This window comes from Lytechinus pictus, chromosome 18 (genome assembly GCF_037042905.1).
Source record: "Lytechinus pictus isolate F3 Inbred chromosome 18, Lp3.0, whole genome shotgun sequence".
In the NCBI taxonomy this organism is placed as follows: Eukaryota; Metazoa; Echinodermata; class Echinoidea; order Temnopleuroida; family Toxopneustidae; genus Lytechinus; species Lytechinus pictus.
The window spans coordinates 8,798,694-8,819,902 of record NC_087262.1 but is presented as its reverse complement, the minus strand read 5'-3'; the positions used below and the strand labels follow the sequence as shown (position 1 = coordinate 8,819,902).

At 36.9% G+C, this 21,209-nt stretch overlaps 1 protein-coding gene across 3 annotated transcripts in view; it reads right to left on the bottom strand.

Moving 5' to 3' along the window:
* Positions 1–20,584, bottom strand: part of LOC129281592 (protein eyes shut-like) — a 48,039-nt gene extending 27,455 nt beyond the window's left edge. For 2 of the 3 annotated variants that reach the window (XM_064112979.1, XM_064112980.1), the window contains exons 1-4: positions 20,399–20,584; positions 17,177–17,436; positions 9,608–9,719; positions 4,846–4,985 (exon numbers count right to left, since the gene is read on the bottom strand). In XM_064112979.1, the coding sequence (XP_063969049.1) occupies positions 4,846–4,985; positions 9,608–9,719; positions 17,177–17,436; positions 20,399–20,559 (673 nt within the window). In that variant the 5' untranslated portion in view covers positions 20,560–20,584. The remainder of the gene's footprint in view (positions 1–4,845; positions 4,986–9,607; positions 9,720–17,176; positions 17,437–20,398) is intronic. The other variant, XM_064112981.1, reaches the window with a different exon arrangement.
* Positions 20,585–21,209: the final 625 nt, after the last annotated feature.

Sequence of the window (21,209 nt, the reverse complement as noted above, 5' to 3'; positions counted from 1 at the left end):
TACTAATATGATAATTTCAAAATTATAACTGTTGTTTTATTGTTATATTTCATTTTCTCTTTCCTTTTTTACTATGCCACAAGCAAAAAATCATGATAGATACCGGCACATTACAATTGTTCATAATACAGTGAGACCAGGCGGGTGTTTCATAAAGCTGTTCGTAAGTTAAGAGCGACTTTAAGAATGACTGGTGATCCTTTCTTGTTGTAAATGATACACACCATTGACGATGATTTAGCGCGCAAGAAAGGATCACCAGTCGTTCTTGAAGTCGCTCTTAACTTACGAACAGCTTTATGAAACGGCCTCCTGTATCAAAGGACCACAAAAGGGGGACAGCGAAAGTGATCTTTATGAACAGGTGGGTGTTTCATAAAGCTGTTCGTAAGTTAAGAGCGACTTTAAGAACGACTGGTGATCCTTTCTTACGCGCTAAAACATCGTCAATGGTGCATACCATTTACCAAAAGAAAGGATCACCAGTCGTTCTTAAAGTCGCTCTTATCTTACGAACAGCTTTATGAAACACCCACCAGGTTCTTGAGGCTTGTGTTCAATGAGGAAAATTATTCAAGATAAATAAAATTATTAGACAGATGTTCTTTCTGTGCAGGTGGTTACTTATAAAGCAGCTTTGACTGTTTTGTGATTATTTCTGCAATAGTGGTGTCTTTCTCATTCGCAGCAATAACTATTCGAATGAAAACAACCACATTTTCCCTCTGAACACGTTTCAAAACGTGATTCTAGGCCAAAAGAACAGGCTGTTTGAATGCATCCTTAGATAAAAAGAAATCGTCAGTATCCGTCCGCTCCTCATCCTCCCCATGTCCCCTCCAGCGTGCTACCGGATGATACATAGCATGGATTGGAAGAGATACCTAAACATCTGATGCGTCATCACCATGGCGATCGTGATGGATGACCGATAACCACCCACGGCATGATGGGTAATGCCCGCTAACCACTCATTTGTTACATTGTTAACAAACAACTAAAACATAACCCACGTTCCTGCTTACATTCAACATAATGACAATCATACCAATTTGTCCGATTGAATTAAAAAACAATGTTTTATTTATGTGCTGTGTCACCATTGCCAAATATGAGGAACTTTGAAGAAATTCAAAATCGCTAGGGATGGCAAAAAATTTTCCGACACCTTTTGAGACTCCAGGAACAGCAATTATATTTCTCAGGTCCTTGTTCTATGGCAATCCATGTACCAAAACTTGCAATTAATAATTGTAAAGTATTATCATACCCCATCATGCAACACCCAGCTACAAGTAGTCTCAATGTACAGACCCTTGGTTTTCGCAAATTGCATAGTGCATAATGCAGAGTCTGAAGTAGTGAGACTAGATTCACTATGTAGTACTGTGGCTGGCTCCAAGACACAGACATAAGAGTTTGGCATCTAGTCTTCACTCTAGACATGGTATAATTGGTTAAAGTGTCAAATGTGAGTCTTTGTTTGCAGAATATCACCCAGCTGGTACACTTAAAAAAATAAAAAGGTGGAAAGGACAAAAAAGACCTCGAAAGCGCTGAGAAGCGACAGGGTTTTTACAAAATAATGAAAACAAAGTCACTCCTCTGTTTTTGACCATTTCCATCCTTTCCACTTTTTGCGTTTTTAGAGTGCACTTATAACGATACAGTACAAATCACTGCGGCTATTTCCTATTCAGTCAGTGGCTTTGTAGCCATGGAACGACGAGATAGATTGATCTTTCGGCAAACGATTACCCGTGAAGGGTTATTTGCGGTCATTCTGATTGAGGTCTGATAACCACGGAAACACAAGATCTCTCAAGGAGGGGATAAGACACGAGAGTATCTTCATGCACAAATGAGGTTTGACCGGTTATCTACTGTATTCTGTAATTCCAACAGCCTTGCAAGTCACCAAATTTGTGTACATACATGGTTTATTTTTCTCTCATGTACACTTCAGGCACGTTTTTCTCTCATGTGCACTGCTGCTTTCTGTTGAAATAATATAAAACTGTAAAACTATTGACTGTGTGCAAGTAGACCTACTACCTTAACTCCATCAGGGGATAAAGAAATATCAGGGTATTTTAAGCAGATGTAAGGTTTGAATTGTTATCTACTTTATTCCGTAATTCTGAAAGCCTTGCAAGTCAACAAATTTGTGTACATATGTGACCTGCAAACAAAAAGTCGACCCAAACGAATATTGAGATCTTTATTGAGTTTGATAATTCATTTCCTAAGCTTTAAAATGATATATAACATGTTAAAATTGACCAACAATAACCATTACAAGTTTTCGATTGAATGCTGAGGAAATTCAGCAAGAGCTTAAAAAATAAGGAGAAAACAAGGTTTGAAGTGTGGGGTTCACTCAAGCGTGAGATGTGCATACTGTGTAATCTCAGTGAAACTTGCGAGCAGTCCGAAAAAGTAGTGTCCAAGAAACTGCTGTATCTTTTCTTTTATTCAACTTCACGACTTTAAATTTTTACAGTATGAAGAAGAAGAATTGCTCTTTCAGATAAGCTATTTTTATAATTTTTGGTTTTTGGAGACTAAATTACTAATTTGGCTATTTAGAGAGAACCTTACCCGGCGATTTATTGGTGGTTTTGGGGTGGTCGGTCACATACATGGTTTAATTTACTCTCATTGGCTGCCTGTTGGTAAAAGAATCACCTTCAAAATTCTTTTACTAATACATCATTCAATTTATTCTCTCTTCCCCACATACATGTATCTCAGCAGCTCTATCTCAAAATATCAGCCTTCACGTAGTCTTTGCTCATCATCTGATTCTCTATTGCTCCAGACACCCAGAACAAAACACAAATGGGGGGACCATGCATTCTCTGTTATAGGACCAAAGCTATGGAATCAACTGCCTATCCAATTACGCCAAATTTCATCAACAGAAGCATTCAAGTCCCAGTTGAAAACTTATTTAATCTCCCGTTAGCAGTTTAATATTGTGTTTATTCAGGAGAATTCAAATTCTATTCTTTTTTGTTTTCTATTGTTGTTGTGTTTTGTGTTTATTTTCCTTGAAGCGCCATGAGCACCGAAAGGTGGACCTGTGCGCTATATAAGTAGCCACCATTATTATTATTATTATGTTCACTGCCGCTTTATGTTGAACCAATATAAAACTGTGAAATTGTAAAACTGATTGTGTTCAAGTAGATCTGCTCCTTTAAATTTCATCAGCGGATCAATTATATACAAAACACAGTGGTATCTTGATAATCAAGTGATGGTTGACTTTATTCTGTAATTCCCAGTTTTGCATCGGGACACCAAATTCTTTTACATACAAATTTAATATAAACTCATATACATATATTCTTAGAAATAAGACAGAGCTATTTATGAATTTCAAAATTAAAACAAATTTTTAAACAAAATTTTGAATACGTCAGCTTGAGAGTGCAAATTGCAATTTAATCCTGCATCATCACTTTAATTCAAGACGAGACAGAAATGAAAGTTGATTACAAGGAAGAATTGTAATAAAATAAATTTCCTTTCTCCATTTGGGTAGGAATGTGCTTTTTCCTATCTGAAAGAGTGCTGGTCATAAAAACACTTCCGAGAGAAAATTGGAGATGTCCTTAATTAGGTTGTTTACATCTGTCATCATGGCATAAATTCATGGAATCCTGATTTTGTCCTGCAATATCCTAATCTATCCACCCATACTCCTTTTAAATGGATACAATCTGATAGACTTCATACTTTCTGAACACAAATTTATCTATCCATACAAATTCATGAAGGATATACACAAACATGAGTGGGTACAGGTAATTTATGTAGTTGCAAACACTTTTATTACATTTTTTTTCTGTTTTAACCTTTTAATTTCTATTGTTTTTGATTCATTATTCTCTTTTTTTAAGTATAAGTATCCTATACTTTACAAATTTTGTATATAGTGTACCTATATTTTTCCCCTAACAAATAGCAACCATGCAGGAAAAAGTACTCAGTCTATTAAAAGTCTATTAAAAACTATGGATTATGATGCATTTATATTCAAACTTGAATACAGGATAATCTTATTAGTTATGACAATTGAAAATGTATTCGTGTTTAGCTGCACTCAACTCAGGTGAGGTAAACGGGGGCCTTGCATGAATAATTTCAGAGAAACTCAGAAGTGCACAACAGCTGCTCTGCTAGAGCCAGGGAAATGATGCTGCACTATAATTGTAGCATAGAGCTATTTGTAGAGTGCTTGAAACTGTTCTTAATGTAAGAGATAGGTGCCCACCACGGGTTGGCACGTCGTGGTCTAGTGGTTCTGACTCTTGCCTTTCAAAGAGAGGGTCGCGGGTTCGATTCCTAGCCATGGCGTGTTTTCCTTCAGCAAGAAATTTATCCACACTGTGCTGCACTCGACCCAGGTGAGGTGAATGGGTACCCGGCAGGATCAATTCCTTGGATGCTTAGCGCCAAGGCAGCCCAGCTAAAGCCGGGGTAATAATAATAGCAGGGCCCGCTGGGAGAACAGTTTTCGGAACTGAAGTGGTTACCCTGGGTAAATATACCGCTGGGAAATTCCATAAAATGATCAACCTTTTTGTACGTCCGACCCCCATTTTTCTCAAGTCTCACTCTACTTCATAAACTGACCAAGTCATGGTCACTTGAGAGCATTACAGACTGTCAAAAGAATCAGAAATCAGAGACATAAAAACTTATGAAGGTCCTACATATAGGGGGTCGGATGTACATATTTTATGGAATTGCCCCGCTATGACTATTATCATTATAATAAACAAGCACAGTCATTTGTGAAACACAGCCAATACTTATCGTTACGTCATTCCTCACCTTCGCACATTGGTCCCGAGTACTTATCCTGGCAGACGCAGGAACAATCATCGGGAGATAGGTTTCCATTAGGACCACAGTCAAGATCAGGACATCTTACCTCTACCTCGCACAGATCACCAGTAAAACCATACGGACAACTAGGAAAAATGAATGAAATATCAAAGAAACCGTTAACATGAATTAGCATCATACCATAATATTTAAAATTTGATTATATATGCAAACTGTTTTTTATCATTTCTTGCTTTGTTGTCAGTTTGCATATTTGTATTTGATGTGTATTTTTATTTTGCTGTGAGAACACTTGCCAATGCAGCTGTCAAGCTGCAATTGGTGTGGTGGCTCAGTTGGTAGAGCGTCCATCTCACAACCGAGAGGTCGGGAGTTCAAACCCCGGCCACGTCAGACCAAATGACGTTAAAAGATGGAGAATGCTACTACCCTATTGGGAAAAGAGCTGCTCAGTGCCAGCCCGGGGGGGGGGGGGGGGGGGGGGGGGGCCATGATGAATTGGGCAAAATGAATTTTTGGAGGACTTCTCATCATATTTTTAAATTTTTCATTGTATGGTTTTAATAAATGTTGAATCTTGAATCTAAAATCATGAAATGATTTGATGCTATTCTGAAGTAGCGGCAGTAAGTAGTAATTTATTCACAAACTTTTTACAATTAGGGGTTGGTTCATTATCAGGGGCAGGACCATAGGTGTAGGGGAGGGGGGGGGGTGGCAGGGGACACCCCCCCCCCCGAGTGGGTGCTGCCCCTGATTGAAAACATATGTCATTAATCAGATAAAGATTTGTGCTTGTTTACTCCTCCCTCCCAAATCCCTGGGAATAATCATTTTCTCATTGGCAGGACCGGAATTTGATTCTGTTCCAAGTCCAACACACTAACAAATTGAAAGACTCATATCTGACACTTTAACCAATTACAACATGTCTAGAGAGAAGACTAGATGCCAAAGGCTCTGTCTGTGTCAAGTAAGACCTTGGAAGAGCCAGCCACAGTACATTGTGAATCTAGTCTCACTACGTCAGACTCTGCACTACGCACTATGCAAATTATGGAACCCAAGGATCTGTGCCTGCAGACTACTCTCTGTCTCTCTCATCATGGTGTGTTCATGTTCAACCTTTCTTTGTAACTGAATTGAACATTTTCAAACATGTTTGGTTTAAAAAATGGTTGCTCTCTTTCTAATATTGTATCAACTTCAATATGACACTCAACTTCAAAACTCTGTTTTTGAGATCAACATTTCCAATGAACATACAGATTTTGGAAGCACAAAGGGCAAAATCATGCATAATATAGCATTTATATTTCACCATTTCTGTGAATGCTACCCTTGATCTTGCACAGTATTTGATGAAACCATTGATGTCATACATTAATTGATAAATATCAAAATGAGTTTTAATTCTTTTAATCTGCAAATGTTAAAGGAGAATGAAACCCTTGAAACCAGCTGAATCCATATCAAAGAGAAAAATCAAAGAAACATATTGTTGAAAGTTTGAGGAAGATTGAATGAATAATAAGAAAGTTATGAGCATTAGAATATTGAGATCACTAATGCCATGTAGATCTTCCCATTGGCAATGCGACCAAGATCTGTGATGTCACACACGTACAACTCCCTCATTACTTTAGTACTTATTTCACTTATATTCTCACTTTTATAGAGTCTATCACAAGGTGAGGTGTTCTCTTTATATGAGAGGACAAGTACAGAGGTTTCACAAAATTATATCATTGATGAATCGTTTGTCATATGATTAGAATGAGCAAAAAGAGATGTTTTGGGGTATATTTTCAGTGTCCAAAAGGGGAGAGTTGTTCATCTGTGACATCATAGATCTTGGTCGCATTGCCAATGGGAGGATCTCCATAGCATTAGTGATCTCGACATTCAAATGCTCATAACTCTTCTATTGCTAGTCCTATTTTACTCAAACTTTTGTTGATCTTATTCTTTGATTTTTCTGCTTTCACAAAAGCTAACTTGCTCCAAGAGTTTCATTCTCCTTTAACCGATTACTTGAAGCATCCATAGACACACTCGCAGATTAAACTAATTATAGGATTCTCTCGAAAGGAGGTCCTTTTTGATACTCCAATTCATAACAATACTTGAATGAGCTTTCTTTTAATCTAAAGTATTGACCAATCATTTTATAAAGCATAGACACAAACTGAGATGAAACAAATTCTAGGTTTCTCTTGAAATGGGGTCCTTTTTGTAAATAGAGTTCATATCAATTTCTAAATGTCAAATCAATGTCATTTTTTTCCACCCCTTCACCCTTTCTCTCTAATTCTAATTCTGTTCTTTAATTTGATGCTTGCATCATTGATTGTATTCTTTTAGCTATTGTATAATTTATGTATAAATATATTTTGGACATCGCTCTCAAGCTCTTACAGCTTATGATGATCCTTTCATGTATGTATATTATCCTTGTGATTATACTAGTGACAAATGTTTGTAATGTTGACAATATACATATAAATAAAATAAAATCAATCAATCAAATGAGCGTTTCTTTAATCTCCAAATGTTAACCAATCACATTAAGCATACAGACACAAGCACAGATTAAGTTCTGAGTTTCTTTCAAAAGGAGGTCCTTTTTGTGACTCAAGTTTGTATCAATTTTTAAACATACTAACTTTCTATCAATCTACAAATGTTAACCGATCACTTTTAGCATAGACACAACCACAAGCTTAAACTAACTCTAGGTTTCTCTCGGAAGGATGTCCTTTTTGTGACAAAAGTTCATATAAATTTTAAAACATACAGAGCTTTCTTTTAATCTACAAATAATTGAGCGCTTAGAACATAGACACAACCGCATATTAAACTAATTCTGGGTCTCTCTCTCGAAAGGTCCTTTTTGTGACTCAAGTTCATTGATTTCTCTGAGTGGTCGTCTCCCTACTTTCCCGCCATCAGTCTTCATTTTGAGAGTATGGTACCCACCAATGAACTTTCACTAATCGATAGACCAAACTGACAAGCTAGCTAACAGTCGTCAATGAATGTCAATATGCCTTTCTCTTTTCCAATTTCCTTCCAAGGCTTTAGCGATGGGGAGAATGGAATGAATCAGTAATTAAACTTCTGCGGTGGTGATCTAATTGAATACTGATATAGCATTGCCATATAAACACAAATCCCCCTAAAAAAATAAGAAAAGTAGCATTTTTGGATGCTGTTTCATGATATTTCATAAACATCTGTATTTTTATTTGATTTCCTTCATTATTGGGTTAATTTGCCTTTATAAAATGTCAAATTCACTTCAAAATTTGAAAATTATAAATACTTTTGCTCGCTTGCTTTGCTCACTTCCAAATGTTTCTAAACAGTCTACGATTTTCAATACCCAGCCCCTAAAATCTTGTAGAACTATGCGAGTGATGACCATGAATTTTCTCTAATCACTTATATCATTCTCCAAAAACTTTTCTGTTTGTGTTGTTTTACATGAATATAAAAATGATCAATATCGACAATGAATTAATTCACAATTTAAAACAAAATACTAACATTTCTCCAAATCGCTCTATAACTGCTCTTTATTTCTTCCAATTGCTTGAACTAGAACATCCCTTCGTTTTGCAATCATTTATGGTCACCTCATTTAGGAACACCATGAAACATTGAAACATTGGTGGGGGGGTGTCATTAAGCATCTTGGCAACGCTCTTCACTAATTTCTTTCTCAGCCAATCAGATTCAAGGATTGTAGTAGCTTGGACCTCTATTCTTTACGACTGATTCCTATGACTGATAGCATTGATCATTACGTGCTATAAAGTGTACAAATCAACCATACGATTGATGACTACGCTATGTGTCACTGGGTCCAGGGGGATGTTTCACAAAGATTCAAGTATGACTTAAGTCGCACTTAAAGTGATCATTTCACTTTGTTCTGATTTAAAAAAATTCTCCTTTTGGTTCCTGAAAATGGGCTAAACATTAGGCTTATAGTGTAAAAATACCATCCCCAAAGTTTCAAAGTATTATATTTACAGGATCAATTTTAAAACCTTGGAGATGTAAACCAAAGTTTGAAATAATTGGGAGTTGGTTTCAATGACTATGTGTATACAGGGAATCTGTGCCCACAACACATTAATTCTAGATGAACACATCATGACCTACATACAGTGTGTACAAGGTATACACTGAATGTACAGTGCAGCTAATAGTGTGTGTATAGGAGATACACACAACAGAAGGCAGTCAAAATAGCCAACAGACTTTTTGAATTGGAGAAAACTGGTCATAAGCTGAACCCGTCTACTAGACGGTTCTCAAATTCAGGCTAATAAATTGCTACTTGTATCTAAATTAGAGTTTTTCATCCTATATTGTGGTCTGTTTCAGGGTTTTTGAGGACAAATACAGGCACTCATACGCACGTTTCAACCCAGTTTGAGAATTTTTTTAATCAGCTGCTCACAAAGTTAAACGATCCCTTTAAATGCCGATGCATACATGATATGCAACGCGCAATCTTATTGATCAATACGCAATAGTGCGCGTCCTCTTAGCATGATCTGACCATTGCAGTCATGCCTTTTATATCGCACGCAACTAGGCATTAAGCGCGACTCTAAGTCATACTTAAATCTTTGTGTAAAACCCCCCTGGTCTCTTTGCAGAATGAGACATCAAATGAGTAAATATGGGTTAAAGGTACAGAGCACTTTCCAATCAAGACCAAGTGTAAACTTACGAGCAAGTTGGCGTTGGAGCATTCCCCGATTGACCGTCTGTATTTGGAATGGTTTCGCATGTCCCTCCGTTGAAGCAGTACGTCCCTTCCAGACACGACGCCACATCGTCATCTAAAACAAAGCAAACAGAACGGAGTCAGAGGATAAAGATGGTCCCCCGGCCACACAAAGCTTTGCGATCAATTGTAGGAGCGATCTTTATGAATAATTACATGGATTACTACATGTAATCACTCATACAAATCAACTATAAGATCAATTGCAGAGCTTTGAGTCACTGGGCACTGATCACCACCACTACAGACCACTCGGCAACAGGCAGGCAAGAATTGCAACTTAAGACGGTGTCTGCTAAAAGCCGGAGAGGTGCCCATTCGTATGCCTCAATTTAGAATCGGCGGCGTCTTCGCTTAAAGTGACATATGAAATTCCCAGTTTGCTATGCCATTGAGTGTATTGAAACAGGCTAAAAGTCAAGTGACAAAGAAATACTTCTGCTGGCCTTCATGGTGAACTTGGCTACCACAGTTTCGATAAGGAGAGAATCAAATAATGTAAATTGTACACAAAACCAAGCATTAGTTGAAAAAAAATAAGAAATGACATAATTCAAAACACAAAAATGTTAAGACACATTACATTTTACATACAAAAAAATAAAAACTAGGATTTGTGTCTTTTTGTGATATCAAAGTCCATAACAGGAAAATGGTCACCATAAAAGAAAGATAAACTGAGTGAGCTTGTCAGATAAAGCCATACCATCAGATTATATTCCATTGAGAACCAGAAGGGCTCTATTACCATTGACTTTGTACAACAATAGTGCCGTTCTGGTACTCAACGGAACATCTTTCAGCTGCAATAACACCCTCCTGAATCAGTCTCAACTGACGATACAGTGTATAAAAGCAAATGTTGTGAAACGGATGACTCAACTTGCTTTTATTCACAAGAACCCCCCCCCCAAAAAAAAAAAAAGGAGATGCACAAATGATTTTGACCTAGCTTTTCTCCTCATTTGATTTCCAAGATAGCTATCACAATGACCGGTATGACTAGATATGAATGATGATTAGAATTTGACGTCACCGGGAAGTGCCAATACGCATATTCACACCTGCCACAAGGGAAAATATCTGTAAATTATAAGAATCTTCTGAGACCCAACATAATGATAATAATACACAACCTTTACAGCACTTGATACAATGTTTCTAAGCACTGCATGTTATTATCCCAGTTTTAACACAGCTATCTTGCTCAGGTGCTTGATTATTCAAGGAATTCCTTCCTACAGGGTACCCATACACCTGGGTGGAGAGTGGCAAATGTAGATAAATGCCTTGCCAAATGGGGAAAGTGCTGCAGTGGGGGTTTATTTCGCAGATTATCACCTGCCTCAAGCAGATTAAGTTCTATCATGAACTTGCTACAAAAGATGCAGATTCTTCTTGCCTTGCACTGTAACCTTTTAGAAATCCCAATGAAAGTTCTTGTATTGGAAAAGTACCTACTATTTAACTGGGATTTTCCATCTAGGCTACATGTACTATAGGTGAGTACTTGCTTTCACACTTGCAAAATACCTTACACTTAGTGATAGGGGAATGATTCCCTATAAAAAATGCCCAGTATTGTTACCGATGGGAAGGTGTAAAAGCACCCAATATTTTTGTGTACCTATTCCTCTTGATATAACTGCACATTGCTGATAAAAATCGTAAGGGGAACAGATTCTCCATTGAATTAATTTGCAAGTTGAACACACCTGCGTAATAGGGGGGGGGGGGGCAACTCAGCAATCGGAGCTGATGGAAGGGGGGTGGGACATGCCTCCACCCCTGGAATTTCGAATTTTGGCCAGCAGCTTTAATAAATGAGAGAGGATAGTCTTGTTCCTCTCACCACCCAGCCATGATGAAATATCCTTAAAAAAGCCTCTCTTTTCAAAGTTTTAAGTTTGTGACATGTGAGAAGTTCCCCATTTTTCATGTAATTTAAATTCCATTACTTGGTAAATTAAATATAAAATGATCTTTTCACGAAAGAATGTATCATATAAATGTGCCTGATTGAATATTCAATGCAAGGGTAAAGTTATTTTCAATTTCCAATATATGGCACTAAATGGAATTTAGATCTAATTGGAATTTAGATCAACTGACATGCGGAGGAATGTCACAAATCGACGGCTTGAAAATCAATAATTTTCTGTTTTTCTCTGATGTGTTTTCACAAAAATTCTCAATTTTCATGCATCTCTTATTATTTGACTTTGATTAAAACCAACCTAATGTCAGGGTTGAACTTCCCCCTTGAAGAAATGATAGTTGAGCATGCAATATCCATACTATTCACCTGCATCAAACATGGACTCGATTTCTCCCAGCAGTGATAGGTAAAGTATATTTCAAATTTCTCATGAGAGAACGTTTCCATGGTAACAGATCAAATGAAGTTGGAATATGAATGCGATTGCAATCACATAATTGTAATTGAAGGACTTGTATTGATCAGGGGTACTTTTGTGAGTCATTTATGAAAGATTAAACTCAATAAACATCCCTCTCTACCCGTTCTCCTCTTTGCCACGAGGTTCGATACGTACATGTAGGAAAGGGCGATATAAAAGATTATGTGCACTCCTATCAGGTAATAAGAAAAGTCTAATGAATAGAGAGGAATTTTACAATAGTAAAATCTATAGCACCAGAGTCAGTGGTGCCAGAGACGATTTCTGCGCTTGAAAACACAAACCCACTGAAAATGACTGAAAAGTTAAAAATGCACATGGAAAATATCAAATATTTGAATAAAGAAGGCAATACTATTAAAAAGCAAAAAAAAAAATGTTAATCATTATATCCAAGCTCTTCCAAATGACTTCATTCTCATTGTCTTCTTTACCACCAACTGAAAAAAGCACTATACCATCTCAAGAAAAAAAATTCTTGCAAAATACCCATTATTCATTATTCACCCGGGTGTAGGGTGGCAAATGAAAATTGATGTATTGCCATAGAACATGAGTGCAGCAGATAATACACTAATATATCAAAAAATACATTATTGCAATTTGCAAGATACAAATTAACTTGACCTTGATGGGGAGAGACAAATTCATGATTAATGGCTTGCCTAAGGATATGCCTGTTGCTGTAAGACATCAACCCTTTGCCTTTTGGTTCTTAGTCCTTAAAACTGATCTACAAACACCTTCAAAATGATATTGTTAGACTTTAATAAATACTTTCGATTATTTTATACTTTTTAATGGCATTTGACATGGTTTGGACCATAAAAAAATACAAAATGATTGTTTTGCTATGGTTGAATAATACTAAATTGTACAGGTTTACCTCATGAAAGAAAGCTTGATTTAATAATTAAGTTAATTTTTATGTTTATCATAGATATCATAGCTATTGACACATTGATATGTAAAAGATGAAATACAAATATTTGTTTACTTTTCAACTTCCCCTCTATAATACCAGATATCCACACACTGTGATGTAACCCCACATGCACGTGTGCTTCTATATATACTTGACTGTCTAATACGTCATACGACTTATATACACACAGCATGTCGAGAATGCCTCACATACCATCATGCAAAGATGGATATTACACAACAACGCGGACATATGATCTACATTGTATACTCCATTCTTCACGCACATTGCATTTATCAATGTCAATCTGACTTCTACCTCCACGATCTGACAGAATTTGTCACCATGCTATGGGCGTATCTAGGATTTCATAAAGGGGGTGGGGTAAAGTTTTAAAGTACTCATTCTTCACTCATATTGCATTTATCAGGATCAATCGGACTGAATTTGTCACTATGCTATGGGCGTATCTAGGATTTCATAAGGGGGGTGGGGTGAATTTAAAAAAAAAAACTAATTCTTCACTCTTATTGCATTTATCAATGTTAATCTGACAGAATTTGTCACTATGCTATGGGCGTATCTAGGATTTCATAAGGGGGGTGGGGTGAATTTTAAAAAAATACTAATTCTTCACTCTTATTGCATTTATCAATGTTAATCTGACAGAATTTGTCACTGTGCTATGGGCGTATCTAGGATTTCATAAGGGGGTGGGGTGAATTTAAAAAAAAATACTAATTCTTCACTCTTATTGCATTTATCAATGTCAATCTGACAGAATTTGTCACTATGCTATGGGCGTATCAAAGATTTCAAATGGGGGGGGGGGGGAGGTTCAAAGGAAATGGACAAAAAGGTTTTTACTGTCCCCCAAGAATATTTGCCTCTCATCAGGGAGGAGGGGAGGCCAGGGGCACATCTCCAATTAAAAAAAGTATACAGTTTTGCGGGGGGGGGGGGGTGCACAAACCTCCTGTACCCCCTCAGAACTGCAGATCTACACCTGCATAAGACCAATTCTAGCTCATTGCAGAATACTAGTACATGAAAGTGCTTTTGTTTTTACAAGTTCCCCGGTTATGGCTGTCATTAGTTACAGTGCTCTGAAGTCGAATTCGTCTATAAAGCCCACTCCACTATGCTGATTTGGCTACGATTTAAGAAACCCCAGATCAGGCATGATCAGGGGAAAATGAACCATTTTACCAGGAGTCAGCGAAAATTAATTTGCTGTAACATAAGTTTTCCAAAGGAAATGGGGGATTCATTACGTCCACGTGCCGCTGTTAGTACACAAGTAAAGACCTGATTATGCTCATCCCACGACAGCGCACCGTGTTGCTCACGCTTTTCCCGCTTCCCCCACGATTCTAAATGGGCGTTTTCTGATGATAAAGATCCCCATGAAATGTTGAAAATGTTTTAAAAAATTAGCGGATCACGCCGATCTAAATAAAATGCCCGTTGTTACCCCGTCTTGATCAACTTTGTCATTACGCTGCTCCCGATTTTGACCGATTCCTATCCCGCTCTCCGCCGATCTAATGATCGGGGTTTCAAATCGTGATAGTGGAATGGCCACTTAAGATGCAAGTGAAGTACAGTATTTCATTGTACATTCACCTTAAGAATATTTGCTGTTGATTCTGACACATTTTCATGTACATGGTACTTTGCTGTTTATAGTTAAATCAGTATCGCTGAGAAACATAGTGGGTTCCTTGTTATCACTGCTTGATACTAATTACGTCGGCACTGAACGGGAGCTGGAAATGCCCTTTAAACTTCTCAATTTAGATGTCAATATTAAAGTCTATTCCTTTTAATGATGTTTAAGTGGGAGTCTGTGAGTCATAGTATTTTGCTCACGTAGTTCATTGCAATGCCAGCCTGAACTTTAATTGTAGAAAATTCCCTTTCTACCTTTTTCGCCCTTTCTCTCCGTTGGAGATGCAAAATAATCCTCGGTACAAAAATGACCTTGTCATCTTTGATTCTAAGGCACAAAATGTTCACGTTCTATTTGGCGAGGTCTAATACAAGTAAACATTTGTTGATTTTCATTAGAAACTGAGCAATTACTCAAATGAAACACACTCTCCTTTCTTTGAACACTCTACAGCTCAACCTGAAATTAACCTGAAATATTTTCAGTTATGAGTCATCAAGGACACAAAGGATAAATAATAATAGCAGACATGAAGAAATAATAGTAATATAAACTTTCAAATAAAAATGATTCTTGAAATTAAATCAACACAAACATGTGAGTACATTTTGTCACCATTTTCACAAACTACCTAGGAGAAGTTTGCCAGAAAAATATAACTTTTAAGATGAATGTGTTTACAGAGATTAAAATCAAATTTTAAACCACGATAGTAGAACATTGAAGGAATCAAATGAAAGCATTATAGACTGAAATTTTGAGATAATAGAAATTCCACATTCTAGTTAACATACAATTTTCAGATTTTTCATTTCATCATGACCTCGTGAGACACTGTGAAAATGGTGACAATTTGTATGGAATGAACATCTATTCTATTTCGTTATTATTATTTTTCTTTAATGGAATCATCATCTATTATTTTTAGTTATTAAGTGCACACAATAATCACTTTAGCCAACAGCATTGACTATTTCGTTACTTTTGGGTTAACACTGCTTCGTGATTGGCTCAATTTAGTCATGTGATTGGCTGAATTTAGTCATGTGACACAAGTTTTAAAGAAGACTAGCAATTTTATAGATACCAGAAAAGAAGAAATTAGTCTAAATAGCTAGAATTTGACAGGGTGATATATGAGCATTTCATTAATGTCTGAGAGTCGGAGCATGATAGATGAATATATTGTGTTTGGGTAACATTAAAAGGCAATTTAAGTGGCTCATTGACTGATTTGTTATTGTTGAAATATGTTATTGTGACAAAGGCATTAATTTGATTGCGTTAGATAAATGAAATGACTTTGACAAATATATATTGACCTAACGTTCCAATTCAGTTTGATTAATGTGCAGCATTTAATGAACCGATGAGATTTATTCAGTCATTTCTGAATCTGGAGCTAATTCATGGAGTCAATGAAAGGTTTCCAGTGAGTAACAGAATGTTGATTAAATGGGGATATTAAGTATCCCTAATGAGACAAATTGAGGGTGAAATTAAATTAGTGTGAACAGTAAATTGATTTGTGATGAATGTGAATGAAAGTTACAATGAACTGGAGTGCATGAAATGTGGAATGTTAATACGAGGGGGGCGGAGGTGTAAAAGGGTGGTCGTGAAAAATAATTAACAAAAGCATTGAAGGTTAGGCGACGTGGAAATTTCAAGATGACTTTATTTATCAGGTGTGCTTGTGAAATGCAATTCATATCACATTTTCTTGACTCAATTATCTGTTTGAATATATCTGATCAATGGTACATAAAAGGATTTAAGTCCGAATAATAATGGATTTATACAGGCATTTTAGATAAGGAAAAAAAAGGTGGTTTTAAGAACCATTGTTTGAACCCATGGTTTATGTAGATTTCCTGTATAAATTACGCTTATTTACAGCGTATATTAACAAATTTCAATGCCGATGCGCGCTTTTGTCAAAGTGCGCAAAATTGATGCCTGTTGCCATGGTTATGTACGCTATTTTTATTCATGAGTCCAGTGTTTGAAGAGTGGAATCATTGATTCAAAACAGTGGACTCATGAACAAAATAGTGTACTTACTCATGGCAACAAGCGTCAATTTGGCGCACTGTTACAAAAGCGTATATCAGCATTGGACATTTTTTAATATACGTGGTAAATAAGTATAATTTATACAGGAAATCTGCATAAACCTTTGTGAATTCGGGCCAATAACTCATGTTTGAGAGACTTAATCGTTTCTCTCTCTTTTATTCATTCATTCATTTATTTATTAATCATTGTTTTTACTTTTTTGGGGGGAGGGGGTGTTATGTTTTGTCTGTCTTATTTAAAAACATTTGTTTTCAACTTGATAATGAAGAAATAAATTTACATAATTTGAACAAATGAGTCAAGAATAAAATATGTTTTGCAAGCACATCCTGATCACACAAGTCACATGATTAGAAAGCTGTTGTGTCACATGATACGGTCACATGACCCAATCACAAGCGTTAACTCAAAAGCACCTGAGTAGCCACTGCTGCTGCTGGAACTGATGTCGGAATCTTCGCCGACATCTACGACGCTGGAAGAGGACTCACTTTCACAGGTCGTCCCACTGAAACCCTTGTCACACAAGCAGGAACAGCTACCTCTGACCCTGTTGCCATGGTCACCGCAGTCCAGCGTGCAGTTGTCTGGGCTGATTGGCTGGGGCGTGCGACCCGTCGGAAGTACTTCTGAACAGGTTTGACCCTCGAAACCAGGGTTGCAGTTACAAAAACAGCTGAAAAAAATGAGAAAGAAAATACAAGAACACTTCATAAAACTTGCCTAGGTATTGTCCCATTAAATAACACAATTAAATACAAAAATTATGTTGTTATTGTTTGCAGCATCAAAATGATATCTCTTACACACAAAATAATATTTTCAAGACTAAGGCTGCGTTTATGCGACCTCAAGCCAGAATCATGATTTGAATCATGATTTGAATCATGATTCAAAACACAAACATGAATCACAATATCACAGAATCAGCGTTTAGACGACCTTCATTCCAATGCTGTTTCTCCTCAGATTCGGGCCAATCCAGTGCGCATCACTAGTGCGCAGTTTGACAGAGGAAGTTTTTCGCACGTATTTCGGCTCTCGAAAAATCTTTTGCTTCCAGAATTCAGTCTATACATCATTTTGTTTACTTCTATCATATAGAGTCCATATGCTTCTATTCATCTTGTTAGTTTATCCAAAATGGTGTTCGGAAGTGAATTTCAACGCAGATCCAATTTAATATTGATACTGTATACTCAACAACAACTGGGATCATTGTCTGTCCAGTTAATTAATTTACTGGAACTTGAAGTTGAAGACATGACCAAAAAATGAAAAGTAGTGGACGATGCGATGACCAACACAGAACTTGAACATGACAATAAATGCATGCGTAGTACATAATCATGTACATACAATGAGCATATAGAGCGCCTTGAGCTTGGCAAGAGCCAAACCAAAAGTAGCCCGACACAACAGTGAGGTCATAGAATCATGATTGTAATCACGATATCGTTTATTCGAACATTTTCGTACGTGATTCTGCAGAAACGTCTTTCCAAACGCCCCTTTTTTCGTGTTTCATGTTTGTGATTCTAATCATGATTATATTCAATTTCGACTAAACGCAATCGTGATTCTGCAGAATCATGATTTGAATCATGATTCAGATCATGATTCTAGGGTAAAAAAGTGGCGGATAAACGCACCCTAAAGTAAATCATGAATATAAGGGCATTGCCTTGATATTGGTTACAAAATTTTCCCGAGGTTTGTAGCAGCTTTCTCGAAGATGAATGTATGTTATTTGGATCTGGGATGGAGTTTCATCACTTATTTCAAATAAAATTTGAAAAAAAGAATGTAAATTAATCACAATAGTTTAACCCGATAGATCAAATACATCCATACATTTTTTTTCCATTTATTCTTTTTCTTTCTTGTCTTTTATTATTATGAAAGTAGAAAGTCACTACTTAAATGTAAAAATAATTTCCCTTTTCCTTCCCTCCTTCCTATCGCCACTTTCATTAGTATCTCATCTTCATAACTATATTCTTCTCTCCCTCCATCCATCCCTTCATCCCCTTGTCATGTTTATATAACCAATAACAAAACTCGACTCTGGTAAATTGATAATTCCCATCAGATAACCGTACACCAACATGACACCATCCATTTCATTAGCCGGTAATCAACCGGCATATATGCATGCCCCCGTCTCCCATTTGGCAACAGAGGCAGATGTGCCGCGGACAGTTGCGCAAATAGCAGCGACGACGGCCCTAAACTTAATGCAAACAATCACCCAAAATATGCCTGGATTACAAAATTGATGGTGGAGTTAGATAAACAAAATGGAAATGAAATAACAAGTCTTGTTGCATCATCTCGTGAAGTCAAAAATTAATTAATGTTCTTTTTATACAGAAGGCCAAATATATCAAGCACATCAAAATAATCTGTTTAAACAATAGATTGTTTATCGAGATGGGAGCAATAACCGCTTCCATTTCTTACAAAACCGCATAATTAGGTGGTTTCAAACCGCCTCGATCACAAGAATCCCCGTTAAATTACGAGAACATTTTTAGGCTAAAAAATACCCATTAATTATTCCTGCATTCAGACCGCCCCAAAACATACACTTCGGGATAAATTCCTGAAGTTAGGAGCATGCGCAGTATGGTCTAATAAGCAGGCAAGGCGCGAGATTCAAAACTACTAGCCCAGCAGCCACCCACGGCGCCGCACCCAACGACACGCTGGGCTAAAAGTTCCCGTAATTTGCTTTCACATCGCCAAAATACCTGCGACCTTGGAAAAATCCCCGCGAAAGTTCTCGTAATTTCGCCAAGTACCTACTATTTAGCGGGTATTTTCTTTCGGGGAAATTACGCGTAGTTTGCTTTCACATTACCAAAATACCTGGTATTTTCTGATCGGGGTAAATTTCCCGATCAGAGAATACCTGGAACTGACGAACTTCGAGGCGGTCTGAAACCACCTATTGTCTTCCATATTGATTTTGTATAAAACAAACAACTGATTGTAAGTTGAGGAATGTTTGGAGACAAAAAAAATCGTACTCCAGAATACTTTGTTTCACTCCTGCTTGCTTGATCTATAAATCACTTGACCAAATTAACTAGTAATTGCAAAATTAAATTTTGTTTAAAACTAGTTGGTCTACTCTCCACTTCGTCAATTAACCTGTTAGCATGATAACCAGTTGGAGTACTATCCAGTTTGTCTATTCTCCATTTAGTCTAACAAACTTTTGCTACTTTTTCTGCCTAAAAAGGAAACGAGAGATGTTTAGGCAAGATTGTCATTAGACCTTCTGGCTTTAGACTAAGTACTAGTGAGCCAAAATGAGAAAAACTTTAGACCACTAATGGCACATATGGTGGCTCAGTGGTACTGTGCTTGCTCTATGAATATAGATAGGTCGTGAGTTCATCCCTGGCTTCATCACACAAGTGTATGTTCTTAATAACGAATAAAAACTAAAAGATTAAATATAACAAGAAAAAAGAGGAGCATTTTCATGAAACAGAAAGTCAATATTTTCACACGACTATTTCACAATCTACTGAAATCCTTGCATCTGATTGGCTAACACCAAAATTGTCAGTGAAAATCACTGAATTCATGTTTCATGAAATGCTCCCCCGAATACAAATACTACTTACAGCATGTCATCGAGAGTGCCATTGGTTCCGCAGTCAAGGTCGCATGGTACGGGTGTGGTGGGCGGAGGGGGCGAGGTAGGGTCTGGTATCTGACAGAGGTCTCCGCTGTATCCTTCATCACAAACGCAGCGACATTTCTTCGGATGCCGCTCACCATGCATGCATTGTATGGCACATATGCCTAGTGAAGAGATAAGAAAGAAGGAAAGCGGTTTTATTAATCATATAATTTTGGTGTAATGGTTTGAATGATTAAGTGGAAAGAATTCTCCATCGATTCCTTATCATCACCATCATGAACTTCGTCAACACCATCACCACCATCATTATAATCATCATCATCACCATCATCATCATAACCATCATCATCATCACCATTATCATTATCACCATCATCCTCATCATCATCATCATCATCCTCATCACCATTACAACCATCAGCATCATCATCAGATCAATAAACTGATAAGGCTGAAACATGAAAGTATTGTGACCATTGTCTTTTATAAGAATTATTCACCCGAGGGGAAAAATATACAATTTCAAGATTTATTTGTTCATTTTTACAAATTAAATGCAAAAAAAATGTTTACACAAATGTAAAAAATCATAACGACAAAACGTACCAGTACCATACATGCAGCATCATACAAAATAAATGTCTAATGATTGTTGCCATACAGAGTCTTCACAAATTTTGCAACTTTTGATTCAGAATTTTTCAGTCCATTGGAAAAAAAAATGGAATGACCAATCAGAGCTGAACGCATTACTCATCCTCTATTCAAACTTCAAAGGAACACCACGAACC